Source organism: Rhynchophorus ferrugineus, unplaced genomic scaffold (assembly GCF_030347505.1).
Source record: "Rhynchophorus ferrugineus isolate W39M unplaced genomic scaffold, kcgeb_rfMv2 rfM2, whole genome shotgun sequence".
Classification (NCBI taxonomy): Eukaryota; Metazoa; Arthropoda; class Insecta; order Coleoptera; family Curculionidae; genus Rhynchophorus; species Rhynchophorus ferrugineus.
Window position 1 is genome coordinate 49,910,979 of NW_027472581.1, and position 22,349 is coordinate 49,933,327.

Here is a 22,349-nt window from a genome sequence, read left to right on the forward strand (position 1 = left end):
TGCCTAACAAGCTCGTATTTTAACTTTATCTGTTTCAGATTGTGGTTCTCGGTATCTTTGGCTTCGTTCGAAATATAGATGACTAGCAAATTAAATTAATAAAAATTTAATTTAATTGTGTACATTTTTGGTTTAATTGTATTATATTTTATCTGGAATCTATATAAAGCTATTACCGATATTATATTTGCATTATGAACCTTTTTAGCAAAAATATTTCATTACCATCTAATTAATGATCATTAATTATAACTTTCTTTACCTAATTGTTTTTATATCATCGTTTATGAGATATATTTTATTCTATAAGGAATATAATCTTCAATTTTCTAACACTCATAAATAGCGTTGTTAATTTTCCCTGCTATTTATATTAATACTCTTCATGTATACCTATATATATTGAAATACATATTATTATTTAATATAACAGTTTAGGGCGTTTTTATTTGAAATTACAACCAGTGCTTGGACAGTTGCTGTTATATTCGTTAAATGAAAATCGTATTCCGCACATGGATTTTTTTTGGAATGTGAAAACAAGCAAAATTACAGAAAATTGAAATTGTCGAACAGGATTATGAAAATAATCATCATCATCATCATCATCATCATCATCAATCTATAGCCGGCGCTTGGGTAGACTATCGTCCATGCAGATATTCTGCTTTTATGTTGTAGGATTCCCATTATATTATATATTCGGTATTCTTTACGAAATGTCGGCAATGCTCGCAATCGGTCGCAACATTCCTGGCTTCAGATACTGTCAATATTATATTCTTCAAATGATTTTCGATGAATAGAATAAATGTTAATAAAAAATAAGTAAGGAGATACAAAGAAGAAAACATCTTAGAGCAATGAAACAATACGCAAAAACATTTCTATCCTTTCTAAAACCTAAATATTTTTGAAAACTCACATTCGAATATGTACCCATTTCAACATTGAAAAATACCAGTTCATAATTGTTCATGAATGTATTTATTTGAGACTATATACTATGACTATGTACTTTGAGCAAATATATATAGATGGTGTTGACAGATTTCACACAAATTATACATAAAGTAATAATACCATTTTTATAAAAATAAAACCGAGTCTCAAGCAATATCTTTTATAGGACAAAATATGTTCTTGTATGTTCATTAAATAATTCTCTATGATATATCATATTCTGTAACAAATATACTTTCTAACATCAATAAATAAACTCCATAGACATTTTGGTGGTGTTGGGTATAATCTAAATAATTGATTACTTTGCTATATGCAAGGTTGCATAATAACAAATTAATGTATCTAATAACCAAAACAAAAAATAAGTAGAGATTTTATGTTACAATCATATATTACTACCAACAAAATCATGCCAGTTAATAAATGTTTATAAGGAAAATTGTCTCAATTTGTGTGCCATACTATTTTTGTTATATAACCAGCTCATATATAATATACTCATATATTTTATATATGTCATATATAAGTTTTTAAGTTTTTTAATTATGTTTATTATTTCATATACTAGATATTTTTGTCATAACTATATTCTCCTTTTGTGTTTTAAACATTAATACTTTTAAATTTGTTTAGAATGTTAAAACAATAATTTCGGCTGCTGGGGCATGGTTGTAAATTTATGTTGTTTATGTGATTGTTTAACATTTGTGAGTGTCCTTAGGCAAGAGTGCAAAATCCAACAAGGAAAATGATTCCAGTCACGCCAGTAACTAGGCTGGGAAAGACCTGGGATGTCTTCTGGGATGATTTCTAAGTTGGTCACTCGCCAGTCGGTAGGCTTAATGCCGAGGGCCGTGGTTCGGAGCCGATGTTAAACTGTAGGTCCAGTCCCGATAAACCCACATTGGTAAAAAGAAGACTTTAAAATATAAAAAAATCGACATTTAGTAATAATTTTAATTAACCTGCATTAAATCGATAACAATTAAAAAATTTACTTTAAAAATTTACGTATAAATTTGTGCTTTAATGTTGCACTTCATTATTTGTATTGAATTTTGTACGAAATTTGTTTGTTTACTATTGAGGTCTATGATCCAAGCATCAAAATCCACACTGTCAGATCAAAAGGATCACTCGTTTCGTAAGTTACACGCATTCTTATACCAATAAATTTTGAGGATCAAAACGAACGAAAAATATAATTTTTAGCTATACGTTAATATGAAGAAAAATCAGTCAATAACCTGAAATTAGGGGATCAAAACTGGAACATATACCGATTCCTGTTGCCAATTATTAATAAAGGTCGTTTCCGATATTGATATATTTAAATTAATTTTCGATCTCAAATATTTTTGAATTTTGATTTGGAAATTGTGCACCTAAATTAAATACTTCTGGATTGCTGCGATTTTCTAAATGAAATAATTTCTACTAATAAAATGATTGATAGTCTTTAGTGATTTTAAATGAAGTGAATAGACAACTTAAGCCAAATAACTCATATTCTATTAGATCAGAGAACATTAGAATTATTAGAACAACAAAAATATGTTAATAATAAGGAATTGTTATTTCAATATAATAGTATAAAACATCAATTCAACTTCAACTAATATAATAATTCGTGTACGTCCCTTTATATACTTATTGTAGTTTGGATAATTTATATATATTTATTTATTATATTTTTATTATATATTTTATATTGGACCAATGTCCAATTATTATTCACTTTTACACACACAATTATTCAATAAATTATAATTATTTCAGTTACATTTAAATTATAATCGATTGTTATAATCAATTTACTGTAGTAGTTTCTTAATATTATATTATTAATAGAGAAAGATTAATGAAACCAATATTTAATTAATCAGTCTACATTTAATTATTCATATATTCGCCCGTATTATTTTATTTTCTTTTATTCCTTGAAAACATTTAAAAATATTTTCACTTCATGTTTTAACAATTTTGCTGAATCACTTTCCTTACTTTTGAAGTTTTAACTTTTGTTTATCTTTTTTATTGCTATGATATTCTTTTTTGTCCATTAATTGACAGGTGCCTGTCGAAAGTTGATTTTGTCTTTAGCTTATCCAATTTGCGGTATATGAGTTCAATTTTTGATGAAAATATTTCAAAATGCTGCTGTTCAAAAGAAGGTATTCAAAACGTTCAATAAATTTGACATTAAATGCCTAATTGTGATGTCAAATTTGCAAAATAAAATTTATCAAAAGCCGTCTTGGTAAGTGTGGTTAAAGTGACAGGACCGGGTTTCAGTCCCGCAGGGCATGAATGTGCTTTAAAAATATAAAGAAATAACAATTTTAAAAAATATATATCAAAGATATATTTATATCGATTATAAAAAGTAACTTTAAACAACTGTTATGCTTATATGAAAGCTTTTATGATACAAAAATATTTTAAATGTATTCGTATATCTAAGATATCAATTTTTGTTTTGTTTTAAAAGCAACGTTTGAAATGTGTTTCATTTTATTCATACGAACGCACGCACCTTGTCCGCTGGACTGTTAAGTGTTTTTCTTAATGGGACTATAAAAGAGTCCGTGTAAGGCCTAGCCGTGACAAATCGAATTTCCAAGCAATTTATTTGAGGCCTAACAGTACCGCGGCTGTGTACACGGTGTAAATAATTGGATTTATCATTAGAGGAGAAATCGACCATTAGATATTGCGAGCTTCGATGGAAATTTGTTCTTTGGAGCCTTTCTTTTAGCTGATTAATTAGCTTTGACAGCATCGGTGACGTAAATGGGTTTATTAACTTTGTTTGGTATATTCATTTGTTTGCGATCATTCTCTAATCGATCGCTAGAGAAATAATATAGTTGTATCGTGATTTTCTTCTGTTATTCGAAGTATTTTTCTACAATGTTAATCTGATTGCATGTCAATGATAGATTAATGCAGGCAGTTTTTTATAGTCCGATCAAATCCGATCATTATAAAATTTAAATTTTTATTTCATCAAATATTTGTGAAATATGTTCAAATGTAAATCGTGACTTTGATGAAATTGAAAGATATTCATGAAATTCCAAATTGACGTTCGGTAAGAGTGAAATAAAATTTTACAAAAAATCAAATATTCGCGAATTTATCTTAGTTAGTCACTGAACTGTTACAGGCTAATTTAATATATATTTTCATAAGAATATGAACTATTTTTATCCAGAAATGTATATATAAAGAATTAATAATATATAATAATAAATTTAATATATAATAATTAAAGTAATTAATTAATATATTTTATTATTTAATACCCTAATCACAATGGATAAAAAACGAAAGGGAAAACAAGTTTTTTTTACACTCTTTCTCTATTCAATGTTGTAATGTCCAGCAGCTAAAAGATGTATACTAGACAAGCTCTCTAATTACAGTTCCTTGATTTGTTCCCATACTTAAGTAATCCAAAAAAAAAACATTAGTATAACATTACGAGACGAAGATGTTCCTCATAGAGTTCACATGAAAAGATTTATAGAGACACATTCTCGTTTAACTTCTCTCACCAAAGGATTGTTGGAACCAGTACAACAGCTACTGCAAAAAGGCGACATTATGAAGAACATGTCGTCGTAGTAATCGAAGTACTGAAAATTGCCTAGATATCTATTCTGAGAAATGCCTTTATCTAAAATTCCTTTAATCCCATTTCATCCCAATTAATTTATCTGTTTTTTTTTTGTTCAATTTAATTAAACGTTATATATCGTTTATCATGTTTTGTCTCGAGTGTTTTAACTAATTAAAATAATTTTCAGATATACCTTCAAGTAATGAAACACGACAATTTAGGGCACGATCCAATTCAGCAGAGTCATGGGCTACAGCTTTGGGAGACAAAGGTATAGCTTACTTTTTCCGTTATTAAAATTTATTATAATGTTATATTTTTTAATTTAATGTTTATGATAGATATAATTTTTATTGCTGAATGAACTGGGTTATAGTATTAAATAATGTAGTATCCATTTAGATTTTTTCTGCAATAATGTTTATAGTAAATTTGTTATAGTAGAGTTTTATATCTTAGCCAGTCTGTTTACTATTCCACGCATTTATTAGCTTACTATTGTTGCTGGCAATGGGCAAACAGGAAATAACACACACGTTGTTATTTTTTGATAGATACCGATTTAATTAAGTTTACACGTTCTTAATTAGAAGCAGGTTCGGAAGCCGACATAACGGTTTTTAAAAATCAACTTCCATCACGATCGTATTTTTAATAGACTTTGACATATTTTATATGCTTTATATTTATTAATCAATTATATATTTAAAATAGTATTGCTTTAATTAATTTTTCTTAAACACTATAAAATGTTATGTTTTTAAGGGAAAATATTGCGATTTTTTAACACCATATGCTTGTAAAATTCTTACACACATTTTTCATTACTCTTAATAAAAATACATTTTTAGTATTTAGGTTCTATTGGTTAAAAGGTCGCGTAAAATTGTGTCACTGAAAGCGACTAAACTATAGCTTACCCCAACAATTTTCAATAATATTGAAACAAGGAAAGCGCTAGGCACTTGAAATTTGAGTATTGTAAAAAATACTCTCTGAAAAGTTTCGCAGTATAATCAGCAGCCTTATCTTACTGAAAATTATTATTCTTATCAGCAATTTGTATTACATATTTGGCCAACTGCGTGTCAGAAATACATTTTATTTCTGTCTTTGCTTCTAAACCTATCAGCCCAACGCATAATAATTCCTCTACCCAACTTTCTGCGACTTAAAATCATTTGATATATTTTTAAATCATGGTAGTAATACTCCTATCTATCAGGGACATTCAAATTGAATTTATTTTCGCCCGAAAATGTTACGTAACGCGACTGTTTTCCTATCAGATATGTTCTTTAACAAATCGGAAGCGTTCTCTTATGTTTTTCACTTAAAAGTGGTTTTTGTAAAACTTTCTTCTACGTATGACATTCACAACCTATATAAGTAAACAATAGTAGTTTTTTTGTAATATTTACATAAATACATTGTATACTGTGCTAAAGTGTATATTTTGTCGCAGTGTTTATATGCATTTAAAATAATTCTTAATACAATTCACTCGATTTTATTTGATATTTAATATTATCGATGATCGCTGAACCGAGTCGAACGATGCCGAGCGGTCACTGAACAATTGTTAACATAAATTAATATTGAAAGGGTAAACCCTGTTTTATGACTGTAAGGTGTTTTGAATACTTTATAATTTCAGATTGTATTTATATGAACTATATACATATACCAAATATTGTCCATGAACAAATTGATTAGCATTTAATATTTATTGTTTCATATAAACATAACATTTCATGTCAATTATCAAAGTATCTGCAATAATAGATTCAGATGATTATCGAGAATTTATTAATATTTTAGATATTTTTTTTTATTTTAACTTTATCATCTACAAATTACACATACACTAACAATAAACAATCATTAAAATATTTGTATGTTGGATATCATGTTTCATATTTAATAGCTAATTAAATTTACTATGAAAATTTAAAATACATTAGTCTCTATTCAAAAGGAACTGTACATAACAATTTGCTTATCTAAGAAACAGATGGGACGAATATTTTTAATTGCATATGAAAATGTTCTTGAGGATGTCAATGTAAGCGTTTTGGATACCCTCCAAGTCGGCATAACACTTTCGTTACATCGCCAAATACTGAAACGGCAAATACGTTTTATCTAATAGGCAGACATTACACGGTGCTAAATTGAGGTTAAAATCAAATTTAACGTAACGCCAAATTTCTCTTCACTATTCATGTTCGTTTCAAACGTTTCAGAAATTAATTTCAACTGTCTGGCCAGGTCTGGCTAACTTATGAATTATTCAATTCGTATTGATTCCACGTTTTCAAAAAAACAGCAATTGTTTGATTTTTGAATCATATTGGAAGCCTAAAACCATCGAATTACATTTCATCGATAGTCGAACAAAAGAGCATTAAATAAGGATATCCGCTCATTTATTAACTTCTTTTTCTTCTTCTTCTTCTTCGAGTGTTAATAGTTTTTGGTTATGCCGGAACACATCTTGTGTTAGATCCTTACGTATATCTTTTCTCATTTTTTAACATTAAAAAGCAAGAAAAATTAATAAAATATGCATTCATCAAAATATTTTCCGCTATTTTCTATGACACTTTCCATCTTTTTGACAACATGGGGATACCATGCCGAAAGAACGATATGGGTTTGGCAGCACCTAACTACAGCAGCAATCTAAACAAGTGGGAATCATATTCCCTTCTTTTCGTCGTCTAAACAAAAATATCTGAAAACTAAGGAGGTGCTAAGCTGATTCTTGTTGATCTATTGGCTGATTAGTTGCCTCAGATAAATCTTGCAATTCGTTATCTTTAAATGTTTTTGGTCCTCCAGGGTGTTTTTCATTTCCATCAAAATAAGCACTTTAAACAGTTGAAACAAAGACACAGGAAACAAAAAGCAATAATGATTGAGAGTTCCATGATTAATTTCGATTGATACAGTAACTCATAATACGAAATGAATAACTGATATTTTATGTTGAGATATCACAACTATCGAATTTGACAACTGGATTCGGTTGTTTAACAATAATGGTACTTCACATTTTCACCAATACATATCGCCGATGAAGATGCATCATGAATAAGGCATACAATAAATAGTTCAATTAAGCTTTTAGGAGTTTTATTTGCCTTTATTTACTCATTATAACGTTCTATCGGCAAAGTACCTGATTTTAAAAACAAACATAATAAACTAAAAATTGACATTCTTTCAAAATAGGAATCATAATTGCAGATATTTTTAACATTGACTTATACAAGTATACACGTCGCACATTCTAAACGTAATCGTATCTACCCCCAGACTCTATCACAGCCACCCCGCCACCGACCACACCCAGCACATTACCCCCTCAATCACCTCTCATCCCCGAACCCGTCATCCAGCTCCAGGTAACTCCTTCCGTATCCGTTACTCCCGCACCACCCACTCGGCCAACCAGCTTAGATTTGGAGGGACCCCAACGACCGGCCAGGCACAAAACAAGCAACGCGGACAGATTTTCGAGCGAACTTGATTGTGAGTGTCATTTGGTTTGCCGGTTGAGGTTGCCGGTCTTTTAACCGGATGCTGGTCCTTGTCTTTAACTGTTCACTTGATGACTATTAAAACTGGTTTGAGCCTTCTACTAAACGACGATTTCCCCCCTTATTATAACTTTGATAATATTTGCAGTTTTCATTCACAGCTGGGTTTCTTCATTTTCATCAGCAGTTTTGCTATAGTTTATTGTGTTGTCAATTTAATACTATTTTCAGCTATACTAATTACAAGGATCATCTTACATGTGTATTTTTTACATTAATTTATAAAATAGCTTACGATTAAGAACCATCATTATAAATGTTTTGTAAAATAAATTAATTTTAATTAAACATTTTAAGTAGTTTTAGTATTTAGTAAAAAACTAGTTAAAGGATATCAAAGTGTAAGATGCTTCTTCTTTATTTAGGACGTAAAACAAGTGTCAGCTAAAATAAACTCAAATATTATTGTATTTAAATATATTGTATTTAAATCAAAACTAAGAATATTTAGCTTGACCACTTGTGTTTCTGTCGTAAAACACATCTAAACCTTATCGACTTTTATGTGTACTACTTAACAGTATACAAGCAAATAATAGTTAATACTTATGTCTCTCTGAATTTAATCTATTATTGTTCCTTGTGATAACCGCTTACTTCTATTTTAGCTAATCTTCATGACATAGCCATTAACGTAAAAAGAAGAAATAAAAATACTAACTTAGGTAAGTAACTACTAAACTGCCTATCTATATTAAGGATTTAAATATTATCTGCAATTTTATTATTCCATAAATTTCAGGCATGCTTTTTGTGTTGTTTTCAATCAGATTTTTATTTGTTTCATGTCCTGAACAAATTTATGTGGTCTTGTTTTTTTGTTATATTGCCCTTGCAGTGCAATAAGATTTTTTAATCAGTATATATTATTTAAATATACTTTTAAGAATATGCTATTGATATATAGTGTACAACAAATGATGAAAATTTATATAAGTAGTTAAGGATTTATTTTTAACATTTTGTAACTATATGTTGATTAATATTGATCTTTTGTTATGTTGTATATAAAGTCTCTAGATTTCGAACGATTCGATATTAGATCATGTTTTTCATCGCAGGTTTTACACCAGGTATTAGTTTTATAATAATAAATTCAACAACAGACATACAAATTACAAATTAATATTTGACAGATTGCATAACACCAAAATATCAAAATAAATTTCTGAACCTAGTACATAAAAATACATAGATTTTAAGACATATCAAGAACATACAATTTAGTGGTTTTAATTAGTCATATTAATCGTTGCAATTGTACTAGAATATATATATATTTTTTGTTTCTAGGCGACGACAGAGCAAAACGACCGGATTCTTATCTGAAAGCAACAAAAGGTGAACAAGCCTCATTTGGCAGCGATCTTAGCGACTTTGAAGATTTGGCACCCCAAGCACTGAGAAAGTAAGCCACTTAATATTCCGTCAACGTTTATCCGTTATATCTCGTCACACTCAATACGCACATATCCCGTTATCAAATAAGACGTGTTAGAGCACAATAATAACGTTTCACTGTGAATTTATCTTTGTACCTGTACATAACTCACCTTTTAATTCACGTAAACAGTTTAAATGTATCGCTTATTTGTCATTGCTGTCAACTGAATTAGTATAAGTTTATTAAAATAGGAGAGAAAGTCGATGGTGTTCCTAACAAGTAAATTTACATGGTATTCCAGCTCGTGTGCTTTTAGCTTTGAGAGCAAAGTTTAAATAAAATAGAGGTGTTGGGAACTTTCTTGACATTTTTACGACGGTCCGGTTTTGATTTTTGATACTTTCAACACGTTAGTTTTTTTGCTTTTCCCGTTTTATAGCTTTATATTTTTTCTCTGTAGCCGGTATAGGAAATGGCAACCATCCCCATTCTGGGGAGATATTGATCAACTGGTTAAACTGTTTGAGGATTCCTCCACCTCCAAGGGGTGAGAACCCGTGTGTCTTTGCTTGCACAGCCTGCTAACTTTTTAACCTTACTACTCACCTGATTTAGTTGATTTTTTAGTGAATGTATAAACACCAATAACATGCAAATTAGTGCCAATTAAAAATTATAATATATTATAATTTCTTAAGATATAGAAGATAATCCTTTTATATTTCTAAGTAAACAGTACTATGCTCTGTTTCTTTTTGTCTATTCTATATTTTTGATTATGTTTTGTTAAATATACCTAATAACTTGTCTTATAGATTCTTAAATAGTCACGATTAATATTTTGTGACATTCTGATCAGTTTATTAGTACCAATATATTTATTATAGTTGGATATATCCTTAGAATGAGAATCTGACAACATAATACGTTATTATTATAAAACTTTTGTTATTATAAAATAACTAATTATTTTGATTAGCATCTGATTCGTCTTATTTGAATATTTTTAATTGGCACATCCCTTATAACATTTTTAAAGAATGCGAGGTTTGTGCGTGAGAGATTAATTCTGGGAAATAACAATTAAATTTATAAGAATAATTAATGTTTGTTAATTTGAACTTATGGAGTTTCACTATTCCAATTAACATAATTCTTGTTGACATAGGATATATATATATATATATATATATATATATATATATATATATATATATATATATATATATATATATATATATATATATATATATATAAAATCGTTGTTTATGAAAGTGCACATTAAATTCGTTTACAGTAAACTTTAATGTGGCTGTTCTAGGAAGAAAATGTAAAAATAATTATATATTACTCTTCAGGTCGTAGGAAAGTGCAATTTTTTTTACAAAATTGATAATAAATGGTTAGTAGGTTAATTAATTAAATGTAGGTAATTAGTTACAACCATAGAACGTAATAAAGGTATAGAAAATAGTACCGACGGTAAGAAAGTATTCTGCAATTGCCAATTAAAACAAGGAATCTTAACTTTATTTATAAAAAATATTTCCGGTAAATGAATAGCATAATTTTAATTTTAGAAAAGATGCTATAAATAATGTCATAAAAATGGTTACTTTTACGTAAGCTACTAACTATAGGTAGTGTATCTTTTTCCCGTTTTTTTTAAATCTCGATTTCTTTATATTTTGCATGACAAGTTTCTATATTATGGCATTTCTATATAACATAATAGTGGGTATAACTCATCTTCTAATTAAAAAAATACTGGGTAACGTAGGGCAAAAACAAAGTATTCAAATATTCTTATATCTTTATATTTATAGTTAATAATTTTTAAATATGTCATCTTAATGATTTTACACTCTGTTGGTTGCAAAAATATTTTTTGAGATAAATGAATAGGATATATGTTTCAAGACAAAATATTACTAAAAATAGAGCTTTATGTGGAATATAAACTATTGATTTGTGCGGTTTTATATTACTTTTTATTGGTTATGGTACTTTATGTTTCAAATATATTAAAACATTTTCTGGTCCTTTGATTTTTATTCATTTGATTTTATTTTTTATATGATTTTAGGATTTCTGGTAACTTCTTTTTAGTTTGCATTTACTTTTACTTTACAATGTATGTTTTATGTTGGTCATTTTATGTGATTTCAATTTTCCTTATCACTTTAGTTTACTTCTGAGCAAATCTTCATTTGAAAGTCTAAATATCTTAAGAGACACCACATATAAGTTAAACAGTAATTAAAATAGGAAAAGTATAATTTTCTGTTATCTTGTTTCGATAAATGTAATTTACTTTAATTTTTATTTATATGTTCTTTAACATTAATTAAGTTGTATATGATATAATAAGTTTATACTATAGTATAATATATGATATCTAGAATTTACTTTAAAAATCTGGTTGCCGTATGTTTAACATTATCAGCATTTTAACATTTCTATATTTTATTTTATTATTGTGATTCGATATAGTTTATTTTTACGTTAATACTTTAGTTTTTATATGCTTTTATCTGATTGGAAGTTGTTTATTGATGATGTTACCTAAAAATGTTACGTTTTTTATTGGAAACAACATAGAAAATGCATTCAATGTATATACGTTTATATTTAAAGATGAAAGAATGTTATAGTTCAACTGTGTGTTTGTAAATATATATAACGAACTGATGCTAAAAACAAAATTCAATTCGTTAGATGTACGCGTCAAACGCGATCCAATTTTTTCCCAAGAAATATATACGCGACTTTTCCGATTTTCGACAATTAGCCGCAATACATTTTCGAAGAAATTCGCGCGGCGAAACGAGATGCCTCGTCACATCGTTAACACTAATCTGGTCGTTTCTCTGTCAACGCAGCGGCAGTGGCAGTGCCAACAGCAGCAGCAGCGTGTCGCTGGAACGAGACAACAAGGCGTCCGCGTCCGCTAGCCCGGTCCCGTACAAGAAGGAGGCTCAACAGCCTACCAGCGTGGTGCGCGAAGGACCGGTCCATTGTAAAATATTAGAAATCGAAGGAAAGGTAAGTCTTTTTATTATTGTATCAACATTAGTTAAATTAATTGTAACATTTAATATCATATCATAATCTATATTAACGCATTTCATAAATGTAGTAATTCATTATAACTCGTTAATATATGTTGTTGAAGGCAAGTGTTGAAAAGGTATATACGTACAAAATACCTTATTAAAACTTAGTTAAATCTTTTGCATGCGATATTTTCCCATTATTAAGTGAGGTTACGATTACAATATCTTACTTTCAAATTATACAGTATAGTATAATGTTATAAAATTAAAGTTGTATTTTCTAAGTCGCTTTATGTTTAGAAATTGAGTATAATGGGTATAATGAGAAATTATTCTACAATTAGTCTAAAAATCTAAAATCTAAAAATTCTAACATTAATACTATTAATTAATTATCTGATATCTTTTGTAGTTTATTCTGCAGGTGGGTTTTACATCTTGTAATCTAATATCTTGCGCTAGAAGAAAGATTATCTTTCATCGTTTTTTAACAGTCTCAGAACTAGTTTTTTACATTTAAGTCTGGCCTTTAATTGATAATTAATTAATTCGAAGCACCATCACTAATCGATATAATCGATATGTTTCATATGTTAAACATTATTAATTAATTTTATCTTTTTGTTTGATATTTTATGAAAACGTATCTAGCACGTATTATTTAACTTGGAAATTTAGAATCATTGTCAATTTTTTTGTCATTGCGTTAGACAAATTGTGTCTTTTAAAACATTTTTTGTGATCATTAGCAAATTAATCAGTATGTTTTCGGTATGTTAATTTGTGATTCCATAATATTTCTTTATTGAAAGAATTAAATTCTTTACTGTCACAAAGAAGATGCTTCATATTTAATTTTCAAATTCATAAGGAGGTAAAATACTTAGAAGTGTTACGAATGAAAAATGAGAACACATTTTCCCATATAAACAGTCCTTATACTCATTATTTGGCTATTTGACTTTATAATTTATAATTATTTGATTATTCGAGCACTTAGTAAAGCAAGTCATGATTTTTTTTGGCGTAGAGCTCAATTTTTCTGATAAGCAAAAACTAGAATCTAATTCCCAACATTGACACTTTTGGCTATTTGACTTTATAATTTATAATTATTTGATTATTCGAGTACTTAGTAAAGCAAGTCATATTTTTTTTTGGCGTAGAGCTCAATTTTTCTGATAAGCAAAAACTAGAATCTAATTCCCATCATTGACACTTTCTTGCTTGATGTTTGAAGACGGTATATAATATTCACACCACATCTAAACTTTTTGTTCTCATTCTGGTTAATAGGAGTAAACTCGAGTATCATTTATAGAGATGAAGTCGATTTTAATTTCAAAATAAATTTAATTTATCCACGATATTTAGTTCTTATGAAATTACTGTAAACAAATAGATAATGGTCCCCAGACTGATATTACATATGAGTGCCTAGTATATATATGCAAATATGAAACCATAAATTTTATTCCTGTTTTCGTAAAAAAGTGTACTTTCTTTCCAAGGAGGTGTTAAATTGGTTTATTGAAACTGACGTTGGCCGACACAATGGAACATATTTTTTCTTTCGGCTTTCTTCTCGGCACCGGTAGCTTTAACGATCAAGTTTAATACAAAAACAAACAAAACGTACCTGCAATACTATTGCCTTTATATAGATTTTTATAATGTTTCTTTATTGGTTGCGCCTCGTTTGTAGAAGTGATAAACCTATTAAATTTAATCACTTTCACGATATGTTTGAGTGCTAAAAATTGATTACCTGGACATGGATTTTTTCTCAAATAAGGAACTAAAAATAAAAATAACATGGATATATGGAAATATATAACATGGATATTTTACTGTGACGCATATAGTTGCGTAAATTACTTTGATATTGACAACTGATTTGATTGATTCAATTTTAAAATTTTACTAACGTAGATTATTGTGGTATGATGACGTGTTTATAGAATACCACTTAATACAAAAATATAATTTTATTGTATTGAATATTATAAGGAATTCGTATAAACAAAAATATTTGGGGAATATTTAAATTCCATATACTTTAAAGAGTATATACTTATTATAATTAACAATTATTTAAATAATTTTCATGTTTTCAATCAGGATGAATCAAAAAGGAAGAAAAGAGAAAATGCATATTTTTAATATTTATTTTTATAAGGCTTGTGTGTATAATATTTTATGTTCTTAAGATATATCTTTATGTATATAATTCGTGTATATGACACTGAACGATTGCAACTAACGAATCGATTGGACTGATTTTGATGAATTTTTGTGTGTGTTTATGTAGAACCGAGAATGGTTTAGATTGGACAACCGGCAGGCGGTGCTGAGATAAAATTTTAGGTTTTTTTATGTTATATATTTTTCGATTATATAAATATATCTATAAGATAATTACTAATTAGATGTTAGGGAGATCATCTTATAACATTTGTTTTATTGTCGAAATAAATTATTCAATCCAAACAAAAAATTACGCTATCCGCTAGTTGACATATAGAATAGACAATCTAATACAGAACATATTTATATGAGTATTTACGTGTCTAAATCTAAAACATACAGTTCCAAGGATTGGACTTGTATTGGAAATTTGGCATTTTCCTCTTTTGGAACCGTCTTGGAAATGACTACAAATGTGAATCTATGTGAATACTTCAATAGATTAAATTGAGGCTTCTTTTAGCTTATATCAATTAGGATTATATAAAGATACTGTTAGATTTGGTTGCGAGGTGTATGGTATGCAAAGCTTTGGCTCCAATTTCAATAACTTGAGTGAAATAATAATGAGTAATTAAATATTTTATCTACTTCCGTAACAGTCTTGAAGAAGTAGATGTAGATAGATAAGAATAAAAAAACGAAGATCGAATAAAATCGTTAGGGATAAGAATAATTCGTTCACTCAACTGTAATCATGATTCTTATAATGTATCGTTTCAATTTCCAGCAAACGATGTGAGAATATTTCAGCAGGTCAACAAATAATCTTATACGCTACATCTCAAATAACAAATTACATATCAATCTTGCAATATAAGTTCATGGAGAACATTAATGTTAAAATAACAGCCAAATTATGACTACAAAATAGGCAAATAAACTATAGATATGGTGATACTTCTTCACCATAAGCGAAATGCAATCATCTGAAAATGTGTACGGTTTAATTCAATTTTTGGATGGGATCAATTTTTTCTAATTACTATATATTTCTACCATATTACTATAGTTCTATAGAATAAATAGCACTCCTTAACTCCATAAATAGCAATTAAAATTTGGAAGCATATAAGTTATGAAATGTGAAAGGTTTAATATAAGCAAACATTTTATTTTACTTTAATAACCTGTTTTATTTTTTTGGAAAAAAATGGTTGCATAAAATGATGCTGCCAACTCAAATATATTCTTACATAAACCAAGTCCTGTCTAGACGTCTCACTCATCACTCCGTTCAGTCTAACATGAATACACCGACTTCCAAACACAGAGGTCGTATCAGTCGCGCGATATAACACCTTCTTCCTAAAGAAACGACTCAAGGAATGGACGTAGTCGTTGTCCCGTCTAAACAGCTTATAGTTGTAGGACAATTATTTGTTGTTTTTAATGATCTACGAAATCGAAATAGGACTTTTAACTTTGGGTGTAATCCAAATTTCTATGGTATATCCTCCATGGAATAATTTCCCGCGTTTTGCTGACTCCAGCTTCCAGTAGTCTACGGATGAGAAATTGAACTATTGTATTTCTATTGCTACACCCTGATCTTGAAATATAAAAGATAAGTCTAACATATTTTTATTGCTAATACAATAATATTAATGAATGTTATATATATAGCATATGTTAACCAAACAACAATGGCGTGTATGTATCCACTTTTAATGTCATTACTCACACATATATGTTGACATTTCGTCTGTAAACTATTTACCTTTTATAAAAATCAAAACAAAAAAACGCATTTTTACAACTCATAACCTTTCTTCGGCTGAAAATCAATATTTACGAATATAATTTTCGCAGAAAAATTATTTGTGAATGGCTTTTATGATTTGTTTATAGTGTTACCATCATTTATATGTCTCTGTATTCATTTTTAGACATTGTATATTTTCAATAAATATAGGGATGGTGCATTAATTTTAATAAGGGATTTACATGTCGATTGTCATTTTACCCATCTTTCTGGCAATATTAAAATCCAATATTTTTGGACAGTAATATTCCATAACTGTCTCAATTTTGGGTACTTCATTAAAATGGTAGTACAGATATATAAATAACAGTCAAATGGCTTTTAATTTTCTTTGAATTGCACTAAAATAAGTGAAGCTTCTCGCAAATTATGTTTTGTGTCTTTGTATAGGAATTGAAAGAAATATAATGATTATATTTCTGCAAATTAACACATAATAAAATTTAAATTCTAATGATTGTGTGATATGATGCAACGTAAGTTAAATGTTTAGTTAATAGTTAATTATCATCTATTTACTATTCATCTTAAGAGATCCTTTAAAAAGTAGGGGTAGAACACTATTAAAATATGATCTGACAGTTTTTCATCCATCTCTAACGTTCTAAAACAATTGTAAATAGTCATATTTGAACGTTTGCCAACCTAGTTTGTCAAGTATATATTCGGGTCAGTGTTTCAATTAAATCATTGAAGAGTATAAGTCAAAAATAATATGTAATTTAGGTATTTTTTTATATTAACATTACTTAGAGTAACAAGAAAATATGTTCGTGTCAAATTAGCAGTATAATTACTAATAAAAAAAATTTTGGAAATAATTGAAATACAGTTGGAACTTGTAAATGCTTTGCTTTTTATAATATTATCTACCCAATGGATTAAAAACCACAAGACAATGAAATGTTGTTTATTTATTTTATTTACATTATATTTTAAATCGAATAAATTATAAATAATGTGATATGGTATGTGGTATGGTTATGGATATATAGTCTAAGGTCGCATATCTCATATGAATTGTGTCAGTGTCGTATTAAAGGAGACATTTCAGAATATATTAAGAAAAAGTGTAACATAAAGGAGTAATTAAAGATTCTAAACAGCAGGTATAAATTCTATTATTTCCATTTTTCAATTAAAGATATACTTAAGTTAGTGAAAAATATCTTTTAAAACTTTCAATACTTACAGTTTTTGGTAATTCAATACGATTACAATTTTAGAGCTAACTAGTTTAGTAATTTATTTTTATCAAATATGGCAGATGTTGTAACGTCTATGTCTGGAGTCGTATATTGGTAAAGTTGTTATGTAAATTGACAATTAGTTTGTTTTTTTTTATTGCATTCTGCTGGCCCATAAAGGATACTAAGAGTTTTTCTTGTAAAAATCGGGAACAAAAGCAATCACTTTTCACGCTCATTCACCAAATATTTCCCGGCAATCGTTCGGCTTCAATTCTTGAGTTCGATTTTGTAAACCTCTAAAAATATTTTTTGTCATTTTTTATATAAATTGATCAGTTTTGAGACCATAGATGCAACTGTTGTTCATTGTTGCAGTAGGTGTACTTGTCATCTCAAGTTATATTATGTCTCTTTTTTATCTGGAAAGCAATGAAACTTCTATATTGATACAGTCCAAAATAGCATTTTTAGGTAATTCAATTTCAGGCCATTTTCCTCCTTTTATCTGAAATTTCTTTTATAGGTCGAGCTGGGGTTTCATCTAATATGTCTTACAATTTGGTGTTTTCATGTTGTTTAGTTCTTTATCATTGACATCGAAGTCTATATATTTTTTATAAAAAAAAACAATTTCACAGTATATTAATTCAATATGCACTGATTTCAGACTCTCCATGTTTGGATTGACTTATTTATATTGCTACTTGCGTGTTATAATTTTCTAGTTATCTCCAATAGCAAGTATCTCTCATCAAATGTAAATGAGTATTTCATTGAAATGAATGTTCGTTCTGGATATTCTTAAAATTACAAAGACTAAGTTACAAAGAATGTGATTTCAAATATTTTCAGTTGCCAAAACACATTTATTTTCGAAAAAATTAAGAAACTCTAAACATATATATCATTTAACATTAAGTGCGTAAGGACCGTAGAACTTTCTTTGTCACGCCTTTTTTATACAATAAAATCGTTTAATTTCATACGATATTTAATTATATCGAAAAATTATTTCAAGTTATTGTTGAAAACCCTATTTGTTATAGTGGTTTATAAGACGTTATATTTTTCTATAATACGCCTCCATATTCTAATGAATTAATGAATGTATATAAAGGAATATAAATAAAAATTATTTATCTCAATATTTTCCAAGAATTTCTAAAAATTACATGCAAATCAATATAGTATAAAAATTAAATGGTGATTGCCAAATGTTTCAAAAATATTTATTCTGGAAAGGTGAAAATTTGCTTCGTCGCATGTTCGCCACACAGTGAGGTTGTTCTATCTTTTGAGATACATTAATAACCACAAAAGCGACCAATTTGTGTTTATTTACTTTAAAATGAGATGAACTGTTAATAATAAAATATGATCATTGATTTTTTCGGGATTTACAAGCCATGAACTATATGTATTTTAATAAGAACATAAACAGTCGAAGTATGTTTATTATTTGGTGGTTACAGCACAGTTAATTATGTTAAAATAATTGGAAATGTCAAATTTTAATTATTTCGCAGAACGTTCGCTCTTTTATTTAGATCATTAATGCAGTTTACGAGTGTATATTTCTAGTTTTCAATTTAATATCGCATGTTCGAAAATGACCTCTTTTAAACTAATTATATCCCATTATATATACAAAAACTGTTTTGTTTATATTTTGGTAATTATTTACATATAATTCGGTTTTTATAACCGTTATATTTTTTCAAAACAAAACCATTACATATTTCATTAAGGTTTCTATAAATTTGTTTATAAAATATATGACATTTTTTGTTATTAAACATGATTAATTTTATGAATTATCTCATTTCATAAAATTAAAAAGTATATATTTTGCTACAATATATAATTGGAATTGTAAAAAATTGAAAAAGTAAGTGAACATTTTTTAACATTTTCTCTTTTTATCTTTATCACAGTGGTTGTATTAGTATTAGGAGTTTGATTCATCTTGTTATTCTAGTTAGAACAGGTATTCTTCTAGGCATTTCGCAGTGTCATCGCGCTTGTGGTTTTTTAGGCACTTTGATAACAAACATTCATTCTAGACGATACATACCATAATTAAGTTTGGAAATATTTAAAAATATCACATCACAGGTGTTCGATGGGTTTCAATCAGTGCTTAAAAGTGGACAGACAAACGATGCATCTTATGCATATCCAGTAAATTATATTGTAGAAAAGGTTTATGATATTTTAGATATGATTATACGTTCAACAATAGCGTTTGTGTAGTGCTCTATTCCTTCTTCATATAAAAATTTTAGTACATAACTCTGTTATAAAATTTAATGAGTTTACCATACTTTTATAATTGTTTCTTTATCTCATTAAGGAAAAATAATATCGCAGTTGTTTGAGGGGAGGGCCAATTAGCAGAAGAAAATGAATTTAGTCTGGCTTCCTTTAACATTTTTCTCAGCATCTCTAAGAAGACGTTATGTTTGCTAGTGCTCCGGCTTTACCAGAACTCTTCATTCCTACCACACCTTGCTAAGCCCACTCTATTCATAGCGATACTTTAGACCAAGAATATTATGCTTTAATATCGATGCGGGTAGCTCTCCTGCGCTAACATGTGACTTATTTCGCTTGGGATATTTGGAATATAATGGAACAGGAGCATAATCAAGTTTCTAAAAGTGTTTGATGGACTTCGACAGCCGATTTCTTCAAATCAAATAAAAGAATTGGTTAATGTTGAACAGTTATTTTGTTAAAACGGCTATTTTGTGTAGAGAAACGTAAAAAAAAACATCGAATTTTACAGTTAGATTAGGTTGTTTACTAGATGGTTATATTGATACTTCGTATTTTCACAAAAATATTAATGCTGATTAAAATACTTGCAAGCACTTAATTTATATACAATTTTCAGCAAAACTCACACATTTATTTAAATTTCTGCATTTTATGATACATTTTATTTAAATTACGTTAATTATAACATGAGACATTTTCTGTGCATGCAAGACTGTTCATCCACTAGGTTAGTTGTTTTAAATTGATCATAATAATACAGTATCGAAAGCAGCATGTTACTTGGAAGGACGCATCATGGTTTTCCGTGACATTAACTGATGCAAAATTTGAAATGAAAATTGGTTGTTTACATTATTCTATAGCATTACTGGAAATTGGTGGTTAATTTAAATTTATTATATACGTGATAATTTACTACCAGTACATTCTCAAAGATTCTGCTAGCATATCGTATATATTTTCGTAAAAAGCAATGTATGACTTATTCTGTATTATATATTCAAAAACTTTCCTTTTTGATAAATTATGATGTGCTGGAATGTATCACACTTAATGATTTATAACTATTTTGTTTTTCTTTGAATTAGCATAACATATTTGGAAACCGGTAAATTGTATTTTATCATTCATCGTGGTTTCAGTTGGTTTTGCAAATTACATCTAATTTAGCACATCTAACTGAATTCATTTTACAGCAATAATTCTTATTTCTTCCACATTGAATGATACAAAAACAAATTATTGTTTTATATATCTACATGTTTCTCCATAAAATTCATAATTATATTAAATTAATTTAAAGCTAGTATATATCATTAGAATATTGTTGTTATATCATGTTGATCTGTGATTTTTCTTTGAATTAACATATTATATTTAGAAACTGGTAGTTATATTTGTTCCTTCTAAAAATATATAAATCATATATTTTATGATGCAGTTCAATGATCCCCATATTTATAGATATTTAGAATGATTCACATTTATTAAGTCGATAACAAATTTATGTAATAAAATATCAAATATCTTGGTTACTTTTATTCTTCTTCGGATTATTGGATTAAACCCAATCTAGTTAAATTTACTTCGACGACGTAATGAATTTCAACCATCACTTAAAACTAAAATATAACATAAAAAAGTCAAAGATTATGGAAATCAATAAAAAAACGCATGCATTACTTGGGGAAAATTTATCTCACATGCAGTCCAAATTGGCTGCTGTTATTTATGGTAGTTACGGTAAGTTAGGGTTTACAACAAAATTGTTTCCACTGTTTTTATTACCAAACATATTTTTGACCCATCTTTGAATCTCATGTAAATTTTTAATTTATGAAAAACGAAAAATAATTCAATTACACTATATATATATATATATATATATATATATATATATATATATATATATATATATATATATATATATATATATATTCGTTATAAAATTAGATTATATAACATGTAATTTTGATATTAATTTTGAATAATTCACAAGAATTTTATTCATTAACCTTTTCTAGAATTTATAATCAGTCTGGATATTTTATGTTGCTTTTTTTTCTTTTTACAATACAATTGCGTCATAAGAGAGAAATTCCTCATAGAAATTTTAACAAGATAGTGCTTTACAGCAAAAGCGTTTTATCTAATGAAACTACATACTTTGTGGAAAAAAAATATTTCCTGGGCCATGTTTCTCGTCTTCTATCAGTGAAAAACAATATGCC

At 28.0% G+C, this 22,349-nt stretch overlaps 1 protein-coding gene across 49 annotated transcripts in view; it reads left to right on the forward strand.

The window, feature by feature from the left end:
• Positions 1-22,349, forward strand: part of RhoGAP19D (Rho GTPase activating protein at 19D) — a 520,079-nt gene that overhangs the window by 452,869 nt on the left and 44,861 nt on the right. For 16 of the 49 annotated variants that reach the window (XM_076395790.1, XM_076395796.1, XM_076395789.1 and 13 more), the window contains 6 exons: positions 4,779-4,862; positions 7,913-8,128; positions 8,805-8,861; positions 9,490-9,604; positions 10,041-10,127; positions 12,463-12,625. In XM_076395790.1, the coding sequence (XP_076251905.1) occupies positions 4,779-4,862; positions 7,913-8,128; positions 8,805-8,861; positions 9,490-9,604; positions 10,041-10,127; positions 12,463-12,625 (722 nt within the window). The remainder of the gene's footprint in view (positions 1-4,778; positions 4,863-7,912; positions 8,129-8,804; positions 8,862-9,489; positions 9,605-10,040; positions 10,128-12,462; positions 12,626-22,349) is intronic. The other 33 variants (XM_076395821.1, XM_076395806.1, XM_076395817.1 and 30 more) reach the window with 7 other exon arrangements.